This window comes from Loxodonta africana, chromosome 3 (assembly GCF_030014295.1).
Source record: "Loxodonta africana isolate mLoxAfr1 chromosome 3, mLoxAfr1.hap2, whole genome shotgun sequence".
NCBI classification, from domain to species: Eukaryota; Metazoa; Chordata; class Mammalia; order Proboscidea; family Elephantidae; genus Loxodonta; species Loxodonta africana.
This window is the reverse complement of record NC_087344.1, coordinates 44,417,862-44,436,551: the sequence shown is the minus strand read 5'-3', so window position 1 is coordinate 44,436,551 and position 18,690 is coordinate 44,417,862. Positions and strand designations below refer to the sequence as shown.

At 41.6% G+C, this 18,690-nt stretch overlaps 1 protein-coding gene across 4 annotated transcripts in view; it reads left to right on the top strand.

The window, feature by feature from the left end:
* CLSTN1 (calsyntenin 1) overlaps window positions 1-18,690 on the top strand; it is a 91,034-nt gene that overhangs the window by 35,023 nt on the left and 37,321 nt on the right. For all 4 annotated transcript variants that reach the window (XM_064281245.1, XM_064281243.1, XM_064281244.1 and 1 more), the window contains exon 2: window positions 5,955-6,077. In XM_064281245.1, coding sequence (XP_064137315.1) covers window positions 5,955-6,077 — 123 coding nt within the window. The remainder of the gene's footprint in view (window positions 1-5,954; window positions 6,078-18,690) is intronic.

Genomic DNA, 18,690 nt, shown 5'->3' with positions numbered 1-18,690 from the left:
TATAAGACTTTATGGCCAGGAGAGGACTTAGAGAGTCCATGAGATTATATACCTTCTTATATTTTGGTTTTGGACCTATATGAATATTTTACTGATTCCATTTTTTTTTTCTTGAGAAAAAACATAGTCAACTTGATATTTTAAGCCTGTATAGTTTAAAACACTCAATGAGTATCATCTTTTAGCAAAGGGCCGGGTAACACGGATTACATTCTTCTCCTTTAGTAACCCAAACCAAACCCATTGCTGTGGTGTCAATTCCAACTCATAGTCACCCTATAGGACAGAATAGAACTACCCCATAGGTTTCCAAGGCTGTAATCTTTACGGAGGCAGACTGCCACATCTTTCTCCCATGGAGCAGCTGTGAGTTTGAACCACTGACCTTTTGCTTAGCAGGGAAGCAGTTAACCACTGCACCACAGGGATAAAGATTTAGGTTCTTAATCGAAGCCTGGTAGCTTGGAGCATGCAATGAAAGGTGCTTATTGCCACCTAGAGGCCAAAACAAAACAAAACAAACCCAAACCTGTTGGTGTCCAGTTATTCCGACTCATTGTGACCCTATCTTTTGATGGACCAAGGTTAAAAATTCAATCTGCAAACGATACATGTAACATCATCTGGGATTTACCAGGCATATAAAATTCAGTTTTAGAAACTGATTTTAATTAAAAAAACAAAAAACAAACCCACTGCTGTCAAGTCGATTCCAACTCATAGCGACCCTATAGGACAGAGTAGAACTACCTGATAGAGTTTCCAAGGAGCGCGTGGCAGATTTGAATTGCCGACCTCTTGGTTAGCAGCTGTAGCACGTAACCACTACGCCACTAGGTTTTCCCAACTTGTAGGTGAATAAATCTGAAGGGAACTGTTTGTGATACTGGATTGACATCAGGGCTACAGTAGCCTCAGAGTTAGCCTGCAGGCTCCGGAGCCAACCTGCCGGGTCCTGTGTGACCTGGGTAAGGGCCCAACCTGTCTTTAGCCCACAGACTTCAGTCGTGCTGGGAGACACAAGTTTATACTTAACACTGAAGTTGACCGTTGTATTCTTTTAATCTTGTTATTTAAATCCGTGACAATTTCTAATGATCAAAATCTACCATCACAACAAAAAAAAAACTAATCATATCCTAAAGTAATAGATGTGTATCCTAGATATAGGATCACTGGTAGTGCAGTGAGTAAAGCATTCGACTGCTAACCAAAAGGTCATAGGTTCGAACTTACCAGCTGCTCTGCGGGAGAAAGATGTAGCCATTTGTTTCCATAAAGATTATAACCTTGCAGACGCTACGGGGCAGTTCTGTTCTGTCCGATAGGGTCGCTGTGAATCGGAACTGACTCAGCTGCAGTGGGTTTCATTTTTTTTTAAATCCCAGATACATCCTACACTTACAGAAGGTCTGGTTGCCAGCTTTGCTATTCCATTATTTTAAGTGAATGATACACCATTTAAAATTTAGTAGATCTTTGAGTCTGGTTAAGGTTTATGGTTTTTATGGGCTGGAGTGTGACAAAATGAGACAGGTATAGACCCTCAACATAGACAACACTTTCCTGGACTTCTAGTTGGTAGTTTCTGTCTTTATTTAAGATTTTTTTTTTTTTAATGACTACAGAAACATCAGTCACGTTGTTTCTATAAATGTTTTATAATGCAAATTGAATGTGATGAAATATTAAAAATACCATTCATTAAATATTCAAAATTTCAGTCTTTGGAACTAACCAGACCTCTTCAATCTACTGCCAGCTTAAAGAAGCAATTTAGGAATTCTGAATTATAAAATGAGAATGCTGGGGAAAAAATAAAATGGCTGGGATTATGGCTGTAAAATTCCTTTTCTCCTTGAGCCATCAGCCATTTTTAGCTGCAGGCCTTTCCATTAGGGTAGCAGAAATAAAATGGTATTTTAAAACTCCATTACATCTGTAACTCCCGGCAGTATTCCAGCCAGAATAATAGCATGGTTTATTTAAAAAGATACCTGGGATGGATGCTGAGTTTTAGCGGTGAGGTAAAGAGTTCAGCCTGATCGCCAATGAAATTATCTTTTGTGTTCAGTGGAACCATCTGAGAATAAAGGCTGAATGAACAAAGGGTTTGTAAGGCTCAGGCAGCCAGCTCCACCGGTTAACATGTCACTGTTTATCGTGGTCATGGGGAGTTTCTAAAGGGGAGGGACAGGTATGCCACGGGGACCTGGATTCTCCTCTTCACCACCTCTCCTGTCCCAGGAGGGGAGAAGATGTGTTTCAGAGGCACTTTTAATTTTTGATCTCTGTGCTCGGGGTTTGATTTCATGGTAGGTTCTTCCATAATCTAACCATAACTTACCTTTTCCAGACATATCTCTCAGTGTTTTGGTTCACCCACAGTGTGCCTCTGGATTTTCTAGCCTCCTGGTTTGGAGCATCTACCTGCCACAAATAAACAAAAATCAAAACACCTTCCCAGTGTCTAAAGCCCCATCTCATGCCCGTCTTTCAGTTCTGAACTCAAAAGCTGTCTTCTCTATGGGAGAATTTCATATTCGTACTATGTGTTGTCGTAAAGGAGCCCTGGTGGTGCAGTGGTTAAGTGCTTGGCTGCTAACTGAAAGGTCAGCCTTTCTAACCAACTAGCTACTCCGCGGAGAAAGATATGGCAGTCTGTTTCCATAAAGATTATAGCCTTAGAATACCAATGGGGCAGTTCTCCTCGGCCCCATAGGGTCACTATGAGTCAGAATTGACTTGATGGCAACGGGTTTCTTTGTTTTAATGTTGTTGATATTAGCTGCCATCTAGTCAGCCACTGACTCTTGGCGACCCCCCTGCACAGTGGAATAAAACTCTGCCCAGTGCTGCCCCATCCCCATGGTCAGTTGCAGATGGGACCTTTGTGATCCACAGGGTTTTTACTGGCTGAATTTTAGAAGCAGATCTCCATGCCTTTCTTCATAGTCTTAGTCTGGAAGTTCCACTGAAACCTGTTCAGCAGCATAGCAAGCCACAAGCCTCCAATGACGGACAGGTGGTGTCTGTACACGAGGTGCATTGGTCGGGAATCAAACCCAAGTCTGCCACGTTGCAGGCGAGAATTCTACCACTGAACCATCAATGCCTCTTGTACTATATAAGGTTCTTTATGTACTCATTCATTTACCAAATAGACTTGAGAAATTATGTGCCAAGCACAGTTCTAGGTATTGGGAATTAACCGAGAACCAAAAGGTCACACCCCCACAGAGCCTGTGTTTTCAGGTGCAAATGTGTGTGAGGGAGGAGAAATAATACCACCACATTTTGGCATTTACCAAATGCTGGGTACTGTTCTAAGTATTTTACATATTGACTGAGTTAATCACACAACAGCCTATGAGGTGGGTACTTTATTGTCTGCATTTTACAGATGAGGAAACTTTGAGGCCCAGAGAGCAAGTCATGTAACATCCTCAAGGTCACAGGCTGGTCTGGGTAGTCCGGCTTCAGAGTTCGGGGCTCATGCCGCCTCCTTCTTTCCTCTCCTCACTGCATGTGGTGAACAGCAGAGTAGACAGGCTGGGTGATGGTAAAGAAAAGGACAGGAGCAAGGGCAGAGAGAGCAGCAGGTTGTCCTCCTTGGAGGAGTGAACCATCGAGCAGCGATCTGGAGTGAGTCTCCTGAGGCCCTTCCAGGGGCTCCGAGAGGACAAGCTGTTTTAGTGATATTAAGACATTATTTGCCTTTTCTTACCAGTGGAGTTTTCTAGAGGCTACATGCCAAGTGACGTGCAGCACATTGACTGCTGGAGCAGATGTAAAACGATTTGCAGAAATATAAAACACTGCCACTCTTCTCACTAAACTCAGGGAAAATATAGTTATTTTCATAAAAATATTTATGTTAACATATAATGGGTTTGTTTTTTAAAATGAGTGAGTAAATATTAATGTATTTCTTGGTCTTAATTTCCAATACAGTAAATACTGATAGATAACAACCCACATAAACAGAAGACCACCGCTGTTTGAGAACTGCTGTTCTGGGCGATTCCCCCTGGCTGCTGTGTGGAGCCTTAGTGTAGGAGGGCAAGAATGAAAACGGGGGTCAGTTACTTGGCTTTTGTAGTCGAGGTGAGCAGCAGAGAGGACGAAAAGTGGCTGGATCTGGATTGTTTTGAAAGTGAAGACAAGAGGGTTTGCTCTTGGCTTGCTCGTGTTTTGTGCAAATGACTGGTGAACATGTTACTAATAAGAAAGATGGCAGCTTTGCTCTGGCCTTTTTTTCCTCACAAATGGAGGCCTTTACATGCCTCTGATTTAGGATTTTAGCTGCGAGCTCGCTGCTCCCATACTGTGCCCTGTTGGAGTAGTTGCCAGGCGAGGCCAGGTACTGCTGATCTTCACATTTTCCTCTCATTGTGTAATAGTCATTAACAGAGTAGCAAATAAGTATTATCACGTCATGGTGGTGGTTCTTAGTGTCAGGTTGGCTCTGACTTATGGCAGCCCCACATATAACAGAACGAAATGTTGCCTGGGCATGTTTGAGTCCATTACTTTGGCTGTTGTGTCAATCCAGCTCATTGAGGGTTTTCCTTGTTTTCAGTGTCCCTCACCTTGACCAAACTTGATGCCGTTTTCTGCCGATTGGTCTTCCCTGATGACACATTCAAAGTAAATGAGTAGAAATCTTGCCATCCTGCTAAGAAACATTCTGGTTATATTTCATGTCATGATAGCATTGTATTAAAGAAGGCATATTTATATTTTGTGTTAGATATGTCCAGATTGATTTACACTTACAGAAAATACCACCATATACTTGGAAATAAAAATTTCATATCACTCGTTTTAATCTTTCTGGATCAGTTTAATTGAGTATCCTGAGGTTATAATGTGAGCTGTTAACAATCTTCAGGTGTAAAAAGAAATAGAAAAGGTTTGAGCTGTGAGGCAGAGCCCAGAATATGCCAGTGGAGATAGGAAGCTCAGGGAGGGAGGGAGTATCTCTGAGTTAGTATCCAGGGGAGTTCCAGGCATGTGAGCACGGCTCCAGACAAAGCAGAATGGACAGGAGCTAGAAATTTATTTTATCATGTGAATGACCTAAGTAGATGCCAGATCAGCAGTTCTTACCTTAAGAACTTAGGTAGCAGTTCTAATGCCCAGTAGAGAAGGAGAAAAAAATTGCTTCTCCAGTGGTGTATGCTCACCCCCATGTTGAGAGCAATGGTGTCTCTGGATTTCAAGTGAGGAAATTGAGAATAAGAGATCAATGAACTTGCTCAAGGCCACACTAAAAGTAGCGGGAAACTGGAATTGGATCCCAGGTCAGCCTGACTCCAGAGTGGGTATTCTTAAGCACTGTTTTAAATTAAGTTTTTTAGAACTTTGCATTTACCTTATTTTTATGCAAATAATGGGCATGTTAAATGTTTTTGTCAACCACACAGCTCCTTCATGCGTTATTTTCCTGGGTATGCTAGGTGCTTTATATGTGTGGGTGTTTTATTTATGTGGGCATGCTATTTGCAAAAATATGATAGTTTATTAATTTTACATTAAAATATCTACTTCGAACTTTTTTAAAATTTTTGTTGGTAATGTTAATTTAATAATAAGGTAATATCTGTTGTAAAAGAAATGACATATTTTTCTTTGTAACTTTTCTGTTTACAGATAATTTGAGTTTATCTATAGCCATCCATCTTTTTGTCTTTCTCTCGATTTCTAGTGCAATTTATTTCTTATTTCTGGTTGCTTCACAGGCTCAAATAATTTCTCTACTACCAACTTTAGAATTTTATCCCATTTGGGCCTTGATACCAAACTTGGCAACAAAAATACAAGACTAAATGGGAGTTTTATTTTAATCATATAAATGGACAGATATTTTTCTTAAAAAATAGTTATAAATTTAAAATAATAATTCTGACCTTGTGTATTTTGTCTTTTTTTTTTTTTTCCCACCAACGCAGTTAACAAGCATAAGCCATGGCTTGAACCCACCTATCATGGTATCATTACAGAAAATGATAACACAGTGCTCCTTGACCCCCCGCTGATCGCCGTGGATAAAGATGCACCTATGCACTTCGCAGGTACAAACATGGTTTTTATTTACTCTTGTTAAATTTGGACTGGATGGGAAGCACTTCATAGACCCCGTTTGTATCATTTCTGAACTTTCTGAAAATGTCTTGATAGCAAAGTGTTATCTGTGGCTCCTGTGTGCCAGATTTTTTCCTATTAATTTTAATAGTTGAGACACTTGACCAGAAAAGCTGGTTCTTGTAGGTAAAAGACAAAACATTTAATTGCCTCTTTATACTCCTTGTCTTGATGGAGCCAGGTGGATGATGTCTAGATCAGTGTGTCTCACACTTGAGTGTGTACACAGATCACCTAGGGAGCTGGTTAAGATGCAGATTCGCTAAGTCTGGGGGGACCTGAGACTCTGCATTTCTAACCTGCTCCCAGGTGATGCTGATGCTGCTGGTCCATGGGCTGCACCTGAGCGATGAGGCTCTAGATAATTAGGGCTTGAGATTTTGCTTACACTGCCTAGACTTCAGGTATCTGAAAAGATTTTTTGAAAATGTTGAGCAGTCTTTCTAGAGGAATCCTTTTGCCTTAGGTTTTACTTCCAATAAATTTTAGCCTGAGTTACTTCATAAGATCGTAGTACCTAAGTCTTTTAATAGAGTCAAATCTCTAGGATTGCTTTGGAGATTTTCGTAATAACCATCTACTTTGCTAAATTGTAATGGTACTTTCCAGATCAAAACTGTTCTCACACTTGACATTCACATCAAACGTCCATATTTGTTTCCTTAACTGATGACTGCTGAACTCTTTATTTGCGTCAGACTTAGAATTGACATTGTAAAATTAAGTTTTAAAGAGCAGTTTTTGCCTGACAGTTTCCCAGAATAAAACTTCTCCTGTGAAATGAAGAGTGTGTTTTGTTTGCCTAGGGAGAAATAAGAAAAATTGGATTAACTTACATAAATGACATCATACATTAATTTTACTATAGCTAATCAAAGGAAATGAGTGTGGGGTTATTTCTGAGGAGTTACTTAAACAAATTTGTGCTTCATTATGTTCAAGTGCCACATCATATTTTCAGAAAAGTAACCTGAAAATTAGTGTGTGCTGTTCAAGTCAGTGATGGAGACAGACTTTTCCAATTAGTGTTACTTATTCAATCATTTCTGGAGAAAAACCCCATTAGATGGACTGCAGAGGAAGCCCTGCGTGCTGTGAACACACACGTACTCTGTTCAGTAGCTGAGGTGATTTGTGGTTTTCCCTCAGATTTGAAACCATTTTTAGCGTTGCATACTGGTTTCCTCTGTCCTAACTAGGTTTTTCAGTGTCTGTGTATGACCCCATACTTGGTTATTATGTAGTTCCTCCTTATGAGTGTGATGTTCAATGCTGTATAGATCATTGTAAAGGATTATCTACGTTGTATTTTTCAGTGGACGTTTATGCCTTTCTGACGTTTCGTGCTTTTTAAGGGGTGATTGCTGTCAGGGGTTCTGTACGTACTCCCTAAGGCCTTTCTTTGTCATGTGAAGTGTCAGCTGTACACAGTCCCATAGTATTTGTGGAACCCTGTCTACTCAGGCATAACAACAATTGTGAGGATGGCACAGGACCGGGCATTGTTTCATTCTGTTGTACATAGGGTCACTATGAGTCGGAACTGACTTGACGGCACCTAAGAACAGTCTACTACGTTAAGGAGCCGTGGTGGCTCAACAGTTAATAAGCGAAAGGTTGGCATCCTGAACCCATCCGGTGGCTCCTCGGGAGAAAGACCTGGCAGTCTGCTTCCCTAAAGATTACAGCCCAGGAAGCCGGATGGGGCAGTTGTACTCTGTCCTGTAGGGTCACTGTGAGTCAGTTGACTCAACAGCATGTACAACAACAGCATCTACTACGTTACTAATCATTCACAACGCTTATAAGCATTCACAGTGTTCTAGGCGTTATTCCAAGCGCTTTACAAATTTGTGTTTTGTGCTGGCAACAACCTCATTAGGCAAGAGTTGTTTGTGCCAGCCTCCATTTTAAAGACAAGGAAACTGAGGCACAAACATACATTATGTGTTCAGGGTCATTGTGTTAGTTATCTGCTGCTATAATAGAATTACCACAAGTGGATGGCTTTAACAAGAGAAATTTATTCTCACAGTCTAGGAGGCTAGAAGTCCGAATTCAGGGTGCCAGCTCCAGGGGAAGGCTTTCTCTCTTTCTTGGCTCTGGGGGAAGGTCCTTGTGATCAATCTTCCTGGTTGAGGAGCTTCTCAGTGCAGGGACCTCTGGTCCAAAGGATGTGCCATTCTCCTGGTTCTTGTTTCTTTGTGGTGTGAGGTCCCCTGTCACTGTCTCTGCTCGTTTCTCTCTTTTATCTCAAAAGAGATTGATTTAAGACACACCCTAATCTTGTAGTTTGAGTCCTGCCTCATTAATATAACTGCCTCTAATCCTGCCTCATTAACATCATTAAAAACAAAACAAAACCTGTTGCCATCGAGTGGATTCCGACTCATAGCAACCCTATAGGACAGAGTGGAACTACCCCAGAGGGCTCCCAAGGAATGTGTGGTGGATTCGAACTGCCGACCTTTTGGTCAGCAGCCAGACTCTTAACCACTACGCCACCAGGGTTTCCCTTAACATCATAGTGGTAGGATTTGTAACACATAGGCAAATCACATCAGATGACAAAATGGTGGACAATCACACAATACTGGGAATCATGACCTAGCCAAGTTGACACACATTTTGGGGGGACACAGTTCAATCCATAGCCATCAAACAGCTAATATGTATGTGGCAGAGGCAGAAAGTTACAAAAGGGAGGAGGAAATGAAGTGTGCACATTGAAGAAAAAGTCATAGCAATAAAACAGCACTTTTTTCTTTCTCATTGTATTGAATCTAACTTTATTGTGTCATTTGTCAAAACTTAATGTGTAATCATAGATTTAATTATACTTAAAAAGTTTTATGAGGTTTTTTCATTGATACGCAAAAGTTATATATTGGCTTTTTTTTTCTTTTTTTATCTGTGAAGAGAAGAATTTAGAGCTAAGCCATAGTGGTAACATGGTTGTATAGCTTATATGTCATAGTAGATAGATAAGTCAGTGTTTTCCTTCGGGAAATTTTTATGAGGGAGCACAGCTACATATGTATGTGTATATATATTTTTTGAGATATAATTCACATACTATAAAATTCCCTGTTGAAGTATAAAATTCAGTGGTGTACAGTATATCCACAGGTCATGCAACCATCACTACTGCCTAGTTCCAGAATGTTTTTATCACTTGCCTCCGATAGCAGTCACTCCCCACTTTCTTCCCCAGCCCCTGGCAACCAGTAATCTATTTTCAGTCTCTATAAGTTTGCCTGTTCTGGACATTTCATATAAATGGAATTAAGCAGTATGTGGTCTTTTGTGTCTGGCTTCTTTGATTTAGCGTGTTTTCAAGGTTCATCCATGTTGTAGCATGTATCAGAGCTTCAGTCCTTTTTATGGCTGAGTAATATTCCACTGTATGGCTGTGCCACATTTTGTTTATCGTTTCATCACTTGGTGAACATTTGAGTTGCTTCTACTTTTTTGGCATAGAATAATGCTGCTCTGAACATTTGTGTACAAGTTTTTGAAAAGACAAAGGTTCTCAATTCTCTTGGGTATATGGATTTGATACTCGTGTATTCTTGACTGAAGCATGGTGCGCTTCTCTGCCTGAGGAGTGAGCAGCTGCATGGGGTGGGGAGGGGAACACCTCCCATGTCACCTTCCCTCCTTCGCTCTTCTGTTGTTGTGGTACACATCCAGCAGAACACTGCCTTCATGAGGCTGTAACAGACAGGCAGTGAGGAACACAGACCCACAGAACACCAGATAGCCCACATTTGAATCCTGGCCCTGCTGCTTATTGGCTCTGTGGCCTTGGGCAAATTACTTAATCTGTCTGTGCCTCAAGTTAATCTTTTGTAAAATGGGGATAATAATGTCACATACCTCATAGGGCTTTGGGAATATTAGCGTATTTATTTGTATACGTACACAGACGGGGAGGGAGTATGTGGCCGCTTACCTGCCCTGTGCTATCTTGGATTCCTGTAGTTGAAGTGCAAATCTCAGGAACACACATATGTGGCACTAACTTATTTGTTATAAAATCTCACCATACATTGTGATTTCTTATACACAATACTTTCCCAGTATAGTACCACAAAACACATCACTAAGGTAATAGTGCCTTCTGATGCTGTTGTTATTAATAATAATAGAATCTTTAAAAAACATATTTTCACTTAACATTCTGTGAGAAATATTTTTTCATCTTTCTACGTAGTCTTCATAGTGTTCCATTTTCTCAAAGAGTTTCTTTAATAATTTTCCTGGATAAGGTAAAGGCTGTATCTGGAATCTTATTTTGATCGTAGATTTGTTTTGTTAGTGACATTGAATTTAATTTGGCACCATGATGATGGTGGTGGTGGTGGTGGCAGCAGTGGCAGCCATCAGCGTGGCAGAGATGGTTCTAAGGACTTTACGTGGATTACTTTCTCTAATTCTTTTCACCAGTCTCATGTGGTAGGCACTATCCCTGTTTTCCAGATGAGGGAACTCAGAGCTCTTGCCTACCTTGTTCTCCACTGAATCCCTCATACCTAGAGCAGCGCCTGGGAAGAGTCAGCGCTCCATAAATATTTGTAGATGGAATGAGTGAGCTTGGCCAGTGTCCCACAGCTCATAAATGATAGCTCTGCCTTTGACCCAGAGCTTGATTCTCCAGCCCGAATCCTTAGGCTCCCTGTGTTGACTCTCATGATGTTATCGTTAAAAAACTTGAACATTCCAGCTTGTAGTCTCATCCCATTACAAGGCCTGTGTGTGGGTAGCCTGTGGAATTTCCTTGTCAGAAATAAATATATGTGTCATGTTAGAAACTCAGTCATGGATGCTTGTGGTGAAGTGTAGGCTCGTTCGTCACTGATCAGACGTTTACCTTGAGTATACAGGGTCTAGTCCAGAGTGCTTTCTTGGGGTGAAACTAAGAGAATAAAGTCTTAGTATTCGTCAAGTATTTTAGGATATTATTGTTTGTTGCTGCTGAGTCAGTTCCAACTCACAGTGACTTCATGTGTTTCAGAATAGAACTGTGCTACATAGGGTTTTTGCGGCTGTGACATTTTGGAAGCAGATCACCAGGGCTGTCTTCTGAGGTGCCTCTGGGTGGGTTCGAACAGCCAGCCTTTTGGCTAATAACCTTTTGAACCATCCGGTTAAAATGATTTTCTCTGCCCCTCCTCCTCAATCTGCTGGAATCTGGGTTGATGTGTGTAAGGCTGAGTGTGAGAAGCTTGGTGGGATGGTGGTTAAAATCCAGTTACAGGATAACAAGATATTTTCAAAATCAGTTTACTTAATCTACTTGTGTTAGGCACTAATAGTTAGAAGAGCGTGACTTTTTTCAGTAAGTAATTAAAATGTAAATCAAGCTCATGGGGCAGAAAGTGTCCCTTCATTTTTGATTAGAAGATTATGTATTATATAAGCAGACACTTTTGAGATGAGATGAAATGGTATTCCCTTTTCTGTGTGATACTGCTCCAAAGCAAACTGGATCATAGATCATACTATGGCCACCTTGCAAGCAATCGTTAGCTCTGTAGTAAAGTTCGAGATTAGTAGACGAGTGTACTACTCTAGGTGAACGCTTGCTGCATAGTTAACACTTACACGTGCAATGATGCTTTGTTAAAACAACCAGCTGCACCTTTTTGAAGCCCTGCTTAGGCTTCTAACAAATGTTAAAACTTTATTTTTTTTGGATGTGTCTAGGAAACTTCTGTGCTTTTCCTTCGGTCCAGTTGTGCTGACTTCTGCTATATAACAAATGTTAAATTTTATAAGTGCAAAACACAAAACAAATTTTACATCTTGTTTACTTAGTGGAGATTTAAGGAGCCCTGGTAGCGCACCAGTTAAGTACTCAGCTGCAAACCAAAAGGTTGGCAGTTCAGACCCACCCAGGGGCTGTGGAAGCGAAAGACCTGGTGATCTGCTCTGGTAAAGATTGTGGCCTTGGAAACCCTATGGGGCAGTTCTGCTCTGTCGCAAGGGGTCGCTGTGAGTTGAAAATCGACTTGAGGGCACCCAGCAACAGCAACAACAATGGAGATTTGAAAGCTTTTGAATCATGTATACAGACCTCATTTGTTGCTGCTTTTAGAATTGTACGTTCCATATTGCTCATGGAAACCCTGGTGGCATAGTGGTTAAGTGCTACGGCTGCTAACCAAGAGGTCAGCAGTTCGAATCCACCAGGTGCTCCTTGGAAATTCTATGGGGGCAGTTCTGCTCTGTCGTATAGGGTCGCTATGAGTGAGAATCAACTCGATGGCAACGGGTTTGGTTCTTGGTTTGGTATATTGCTCATATTAGAAAGCCGAGCATCTCCCCACCACTTTTTTTAATGCTCTTCCTTTGAGTGTGGGTGGTTCTATTCAGGCATTCTTTTTCCTTACCTTCTCCGACTGAGTGCAGGTATTTTACAAGATCGGTTAAACAATTATGAATAGAGTCCAGAAGAAATTTCAGGGCAAGGATGGGCACTTTATTGTCACACATATTTAATTAGAACCTACTCAGAAGATCTATGATAGCTTTTCTCCGTATTCTTCGCAATTCGTGTGATTCATATCCCCTGAGGATGACTGATGAGTTTAACTACTCTATGTCAGTGCCCGATTTTGCATTTTTAGGATATGCAACTGGGCTGATGTTGTGTTTGCAGCAATGGAGGAAGGGGTGTGTTAGGCTTGGCCACGTGAAGTTGGCATTTTTGTATGTCAAAAATGATCAAATATTGGACTTTGCCCATGGTCCAACCTAATATAAGGCAGTAATCACTTGAGTAGCAGTTTAAAAATAAGTATCTGTATGTTAGGACAGAAGCCCGGTATTATCAGTTACTGATTAGAATGAACTCATTTTGGAAGCAGTTGTCTCTCAGGAAAGGTTCAGAATTAGTAAATATTAGACAACTATGCCAGCTCCTTTAGGAAATGTTAACAAAGCATGAACGTTGGCCCTGTTCTGAAAGCACTGATAATCTAGGTGGGAAGGCAAAACCAACATTGACAAAGAGTTACCCAGGGTGACTAGGAAGTTTATAAGTCAGTGCAAAGTAAGAGAGGCAACACATAGTATTTTCGGGAGTTTATAAGCAAGAAAAGATGATGTGGGTGAAGAAGGCGAGGAAACGATTTCACAAGGCAGAGCTTGAGCTTCCTTTTAAAGGATGGGTAGAATTTGAATAGGCAGCCAAGGTGGAGAGAAAGGTAGGAGCAGAGGTGGGAACTGGCAGGGCTTCCAGGGAGCAAGTGAATAGATTCAGCTTGTACGGCGTGTGGCATGGGGAGCAGGGGTTGGGAGTCAACTTCGGGTCCAATGGTTTCTGTTGAAGAGATGAATGGAATGGGGTGTTCTCTTGCTGTGGTTTTCCAATATCGCATCCAACACTGTGTCTGCCTGGGGCCCTTGTGTGGTGTGCAGACTCCCGAGCACTATTCTCAGCTGCCTGAGTCTGTACCTCCAGGGCTGGAGCCTAAGAAGTCCTTGACAGCCAGCCAGGTTTGGAATCCACCGATAGGCCAGTTTTCTCAAAGCATAATCTTCAGCCTGTTTGCTTTAGGAGCGCTCATTAAAAATACAGATTACTGGGCTTCTCTCCAGAGCTGCTAAATCAGAATTTCTTGGGGGTAGAGCTTGAGAAACTGTGTTTTAAACAAGCTTTCCAAGTGATTCTTGGCACACTAAAATTTGAGAACTACTGCCATAATTCATGAGTTTGTGAGAGCAGAGCCTGTGTATTTAAGGAATCTTGATTAGACCCATAACTGAGCTTGCCCAGAAACTAGCCCGGACCAGAAAGCAAGGAAGCCAGCCTTCAGCACAGGTAAGGACCAGGCTGGGCATCCCAGCTGGTGAGCGTGGGCACCAAGGCTGAGCAGGGCAGAGAGACATGGATTAGAGATGAGCGGTAGATAAGCAAGCCCAGTGCAGCGGACACTTGTTACTCAGCAGATGTCCACTTTCACTTCTTAATAGGCCCCTGGTCTCTTTCCCATTGGGTATAGGTCAGTGATTCTACAATCCGTAACCCACCTCCCCAAACCAAGTGTGTTACGCAATCTGTGCCTCCCTCCTTGGAATTTGAATACTGAGCAGAGAGACAGAGAAGCTAAAGACTGGTGTCCCATTCCATCTCAGCAGTGGTAAGCACTGTCCAGGCTGTTTTGCTGTGGGACCGTTGTGGTTTCCATTTCCTGGTCTCCTGAGCTGCCTTGGGAGGCTCTTTTCCAAGTCCCATTCTCTAGACTACCATCAGTTCTTTGAGTTCCCGATAGCTTTCCATTAAATTCCCTTTTGCCTAGGTTTGCTAGAATGGATTTCTGTTGCTTGCAACCAAAGAACCCTAACTGGTAGAGGCAGCACTAATGTCCTCAGTAAGGTGTGAAGGAAACACTTGCTGTACCTGGGCAGGGCCAGCTGAGAGCCAGGGAGACTCTTAGAACAGGATTTAGAGATACCCTTCTCATTTGTGGAAGACTTAGAAAGGAGCAGGACCAACCTGAAGTTTGGGTTTTCAAAGGAATGAATGAGGAAAGAATAAGGGTAAAGCGCTGTCAGTTGAGAACCCCGGACATGACTTTGGGTATCAAGAAATTGAATTTATCTATTTTTATATTTTGCTTTTAAAATTCTTTAGTACAGTTCTTTTGGACTATTTTAGGTGAATGAAGAGGGGAAATAGAGATAGGGGAAGGTTTGATTCACTCCTAGGCTGTCAGAGCTACAGAGGTCTCCTGGGAAACCTAGTCGGGCATTTTATTACAGAGAACAACAGGATGAAAGTAGAGTTGTAGGTGGATTTATCTAGTGGTGGTATATAACCTGAGTTGAGTGGGAAGGGGGTACAAAGAAAATAGAATCTGAGATGATTTTGAGGGGTCCTCCCTTGCAAGATCAGATGTGAGGTTACGAAGTGAGGACTGAGTCTAGGATAGCCAACCAAAAATGCAAAAGGATAGCAAGGTACCGTTACATGGCCTTACAGTGATGCGACTCCATGCAATGCATGTAACTACCATGTAACTTCATGTGCGTAATTACCACATGTATATAACTAATAGAACCACATATAATGGTTAAGGAGACTGGGAAAAAGAATGAGTCAGTGACAGCTTGTGAGAATGGTGGTCTCTGGTTTAGGGGAAGAAGATAATAAATTGGATTTGGAGTATAAATCGGAGAGGAATTTTTGTTAATTTTGTTATATCTGAGGAATTATTGTTAATTTTGTTGGCCTGATAATGTTATGGTTGTTGTTAGGTGCCCTCGAGTCAGTTCCGACTCATAGTGACCCTATGTAGCACAGAACGAAGCACTACTGGGTCCTGTGCCATGCTCACAATTATTGTTATGCTTGAGGCCATTTTTGCAGCCACTGTGTCAGTCCATCTCATTGAGGGTCTTCCTTCTTTTCCCTGACCCTCTACTTTGCCAAGCATGATGTCTTTTTCCAGGGACTGATCCCTCCTGACAACATGTCCAAAGTATGTAAGACGCAGTCTCGCCATCCTTGCTTCTAAGCAGCATTCTGATTGTACTTCTTTCAGGACAGATTTATTCAGTCTTTTGGCAGTCCATGGTATGTTCAATATTCTTTGCCAACACCATAATTCAAAGGCTTCAGTTCTTCTTCGGTCTTCCTTATTCATTGTCCAGCTTTCATGTGCATATAATGTGATTGAAAATACCATGGCTTGGGTCAGGCGCACTTTAGTCTTCAAGGTGACATTTTTGATTTTCAACACTTTAAAGAGGTCCTTTGCAGCAGATTTGCCCAATGCAGTGCATCTTTTGATTTCTTGACTGCTGCTTCCATGGCTGTTGATTATGGATCCAAGTAAAATGAAATCCTTGACAGCTTCAATCTTTTTCCTCTTTGTCATGGTGTTGCTTATTGGCCCAGTTGTAAGGATTTTTGTTTTCTCTGTGTTGAAGTGTAATCCATACTGAAGGCTATGGTCTTTGATCTTTATCGGTAAGTGCTTCAAGTCCTCTTCACTTTCAGGAAGTGAGGTTGTGTTATTTGCACAACGCGGGAGCCTTCCTCCAATCCTGATGCCCAGTTCTTCTTCATATAGTCCAGCTTCTCAGATTATTTGCTCAGCATACAGATTGAATAAGTATGGTGAAAGGACACACATGTGATGTACATCTTTCTTGATTTTAAACTTCACAGTATCCCCTTGTTCTGTTCAAATGACTGCCTCTTGGTCCGTGTACAGGTTCCTCATGAGCACAATTAAGTGTTCTGGAATTCCCATTCTTCTCAATGTTATGCATAATTTGTTATGATCTACACAGTCGAATGCCTTTGCATAGTCAATAAAACACAGGTAAACATCCTTCTGGTATTCTCTGCTTTCAGCCAGGATCCATCTGACATCAGCAATGATATCCCTGGTTCCACATCCTCTTCTGAATCCGGCCTGAGTTTCTGACAGTTCCTTGTTGATATACTGCTGCCGCCGCTTTTGAATGATCTTCAACAAAATTTTACTTGCATGTGATATTAATGATATTATTTGATAATTCCACATTCGGTTGGATCACCTTTCTTGGGAATAGGCATAAATATGGGTCTCTTCTGGTTGGTTGGCCAGGTAGCTGCCTTCCAAATTTGTTGGCATAGGGATTGAGCACTTCCAGCACTGCATCTGTTTGTTGAAACATCTCAAGGGATACTCCGTCAATTCCCAGAACCTTGTTTTTTGCCAGTGCTTTCAGTGCAGCGTGGGCTTCTTTCAGTACTATCCGTTCCTGATCACATGGTACCTCTAGAAATGGTTGAACATCAGCCAATCGTTTTTTGGTATAATGACTCTTTGTATTCCTTCCATCTTCTTTTGATACTTCCTGCGTCATTAATATTTTCCCCGTGGAATCCTTCACTGTTGCAACTTGAAGCTTGAATTTTTTTTCAGTTCTTTCAGCTTGAGAAATGCAGAGTATGTTCTCCCCTCTAGTTTTGTCTCCAGCACGTCATTACGATACTTTGTCTTCTCGAGCCGCCCTTTGAAATCTTCTGTTCAGCTCTTTTACTTCATTATTTCTTCCTTTTGCTTTAGCTACTCGATGTTCAAGAGCAAGTTTCAGAGTCTCTTCTGACATCCATTTTTGGTCTTCTTTCTTGTGTTTTAGTGACCTCTTGGTTTCTTCATGTATGGTGTCCTTGATGTCATCCCACAACTTGTCTTCGGTCATCAGTGCTCAGCGCATCAAATCTATTCTTGAGATTGTCTCTAAATTCAGGTGGGATATACTCAGGGTCGTACTTTGGCTCTTGTTGACTTATTTTAATTTTCTTCAGTTTCAAATTAAGCTTGCATATGAGCAATTGATTGTTCCACAGTCAGCTGCTGGCCTTGTTCTGGCTGAAGATATTGAGCTTTTCGTCATCTCCACAGATGTCGATTTGTTTCCTGTGTATTCCTTCTGGCGAGGTCCACATGTATAGTCGCCATTTATGTTGGTGAAAAAGGTATTCACAATGAAGAAGTCGTTGGTCTTGCAAAATTCTATCATGTGAGGAGGCCATATTTTCCAACTGCTGGTCCTTCTTCTTGGTTTCTAACTTTCACATTCCAATCACCAGTAATTATCAATGCATCCTGATTGCATGTTCCATCAATTTCAGACTGCAGAAGTTGGTAAAGATCTTCAGTTCCTTATGGTAGTTATCTTAAAGAAAAAACTCTTATCTGTTAGAGATATCTGCTGAAGTATCTATAGATGAAACAATATGATGTCTGGGATTTGCTTTACAATACTTGAGCAAACAAACACTTCACCCTTCTCCCAAGTCTTTCCTTCTTTCTCTGTGTTTTAGTTCATTAACAGCACCATCAGCCAAAAACCAGGGAGTTACTCCAGTCTCTTTCACTCTCTCTGTCGTTGGTAATGAAGGCATAGCTGTTGGTGTTGTTAGGTGCTGTTGAGTTGATTCTGACTCATAGTGACCCTATGCACAACAGAACGAAACACTGTCCAGTCCTGCACCATCCACACAATCATTGTTGTGCATGAGCCCATTTTTGCTGCCACTGTGTCAGTCCATCTTGTTGAGGGTCTTCCTCTTTTTTGCTGACTCTCTATGGAGCATGATGTCCTTCTAGCATCATAAAAATCTTCCTGAATCTGCCTTAGTTTTTAGCCTCATCGTATCTCATCTAAAATCCTGTAGTAGTTTTAACTTGTCCACTTGCCCCATCCTTGCTCCCGTCGAATCCATTTTTCTCATTAGAAGCAGTGTCATAGGCTGAATGGATAAAGCGACCCCGAGAAGTGGGTATGGTGGCCCTCTTAAGCAGATGGCTCCGCAGTGACCTGTCCAGTCACACAGCTGATGTGGGAAACCCAGGGCTGTCTGAGGATGAAGCCACGCTGCCCCAGCTGCATCAGGCTGCCCCTTGGGAAGGCGGTCATTACAGGCAAAAGGACCCAGCCTGACTAGCAGTGGATTTATTACCACTGAGTGAAAACCCATGAAGTAGCCAACTTAAGTACTCAAAATTGGTTGGTTTATGTAGAAAAGATGCAATT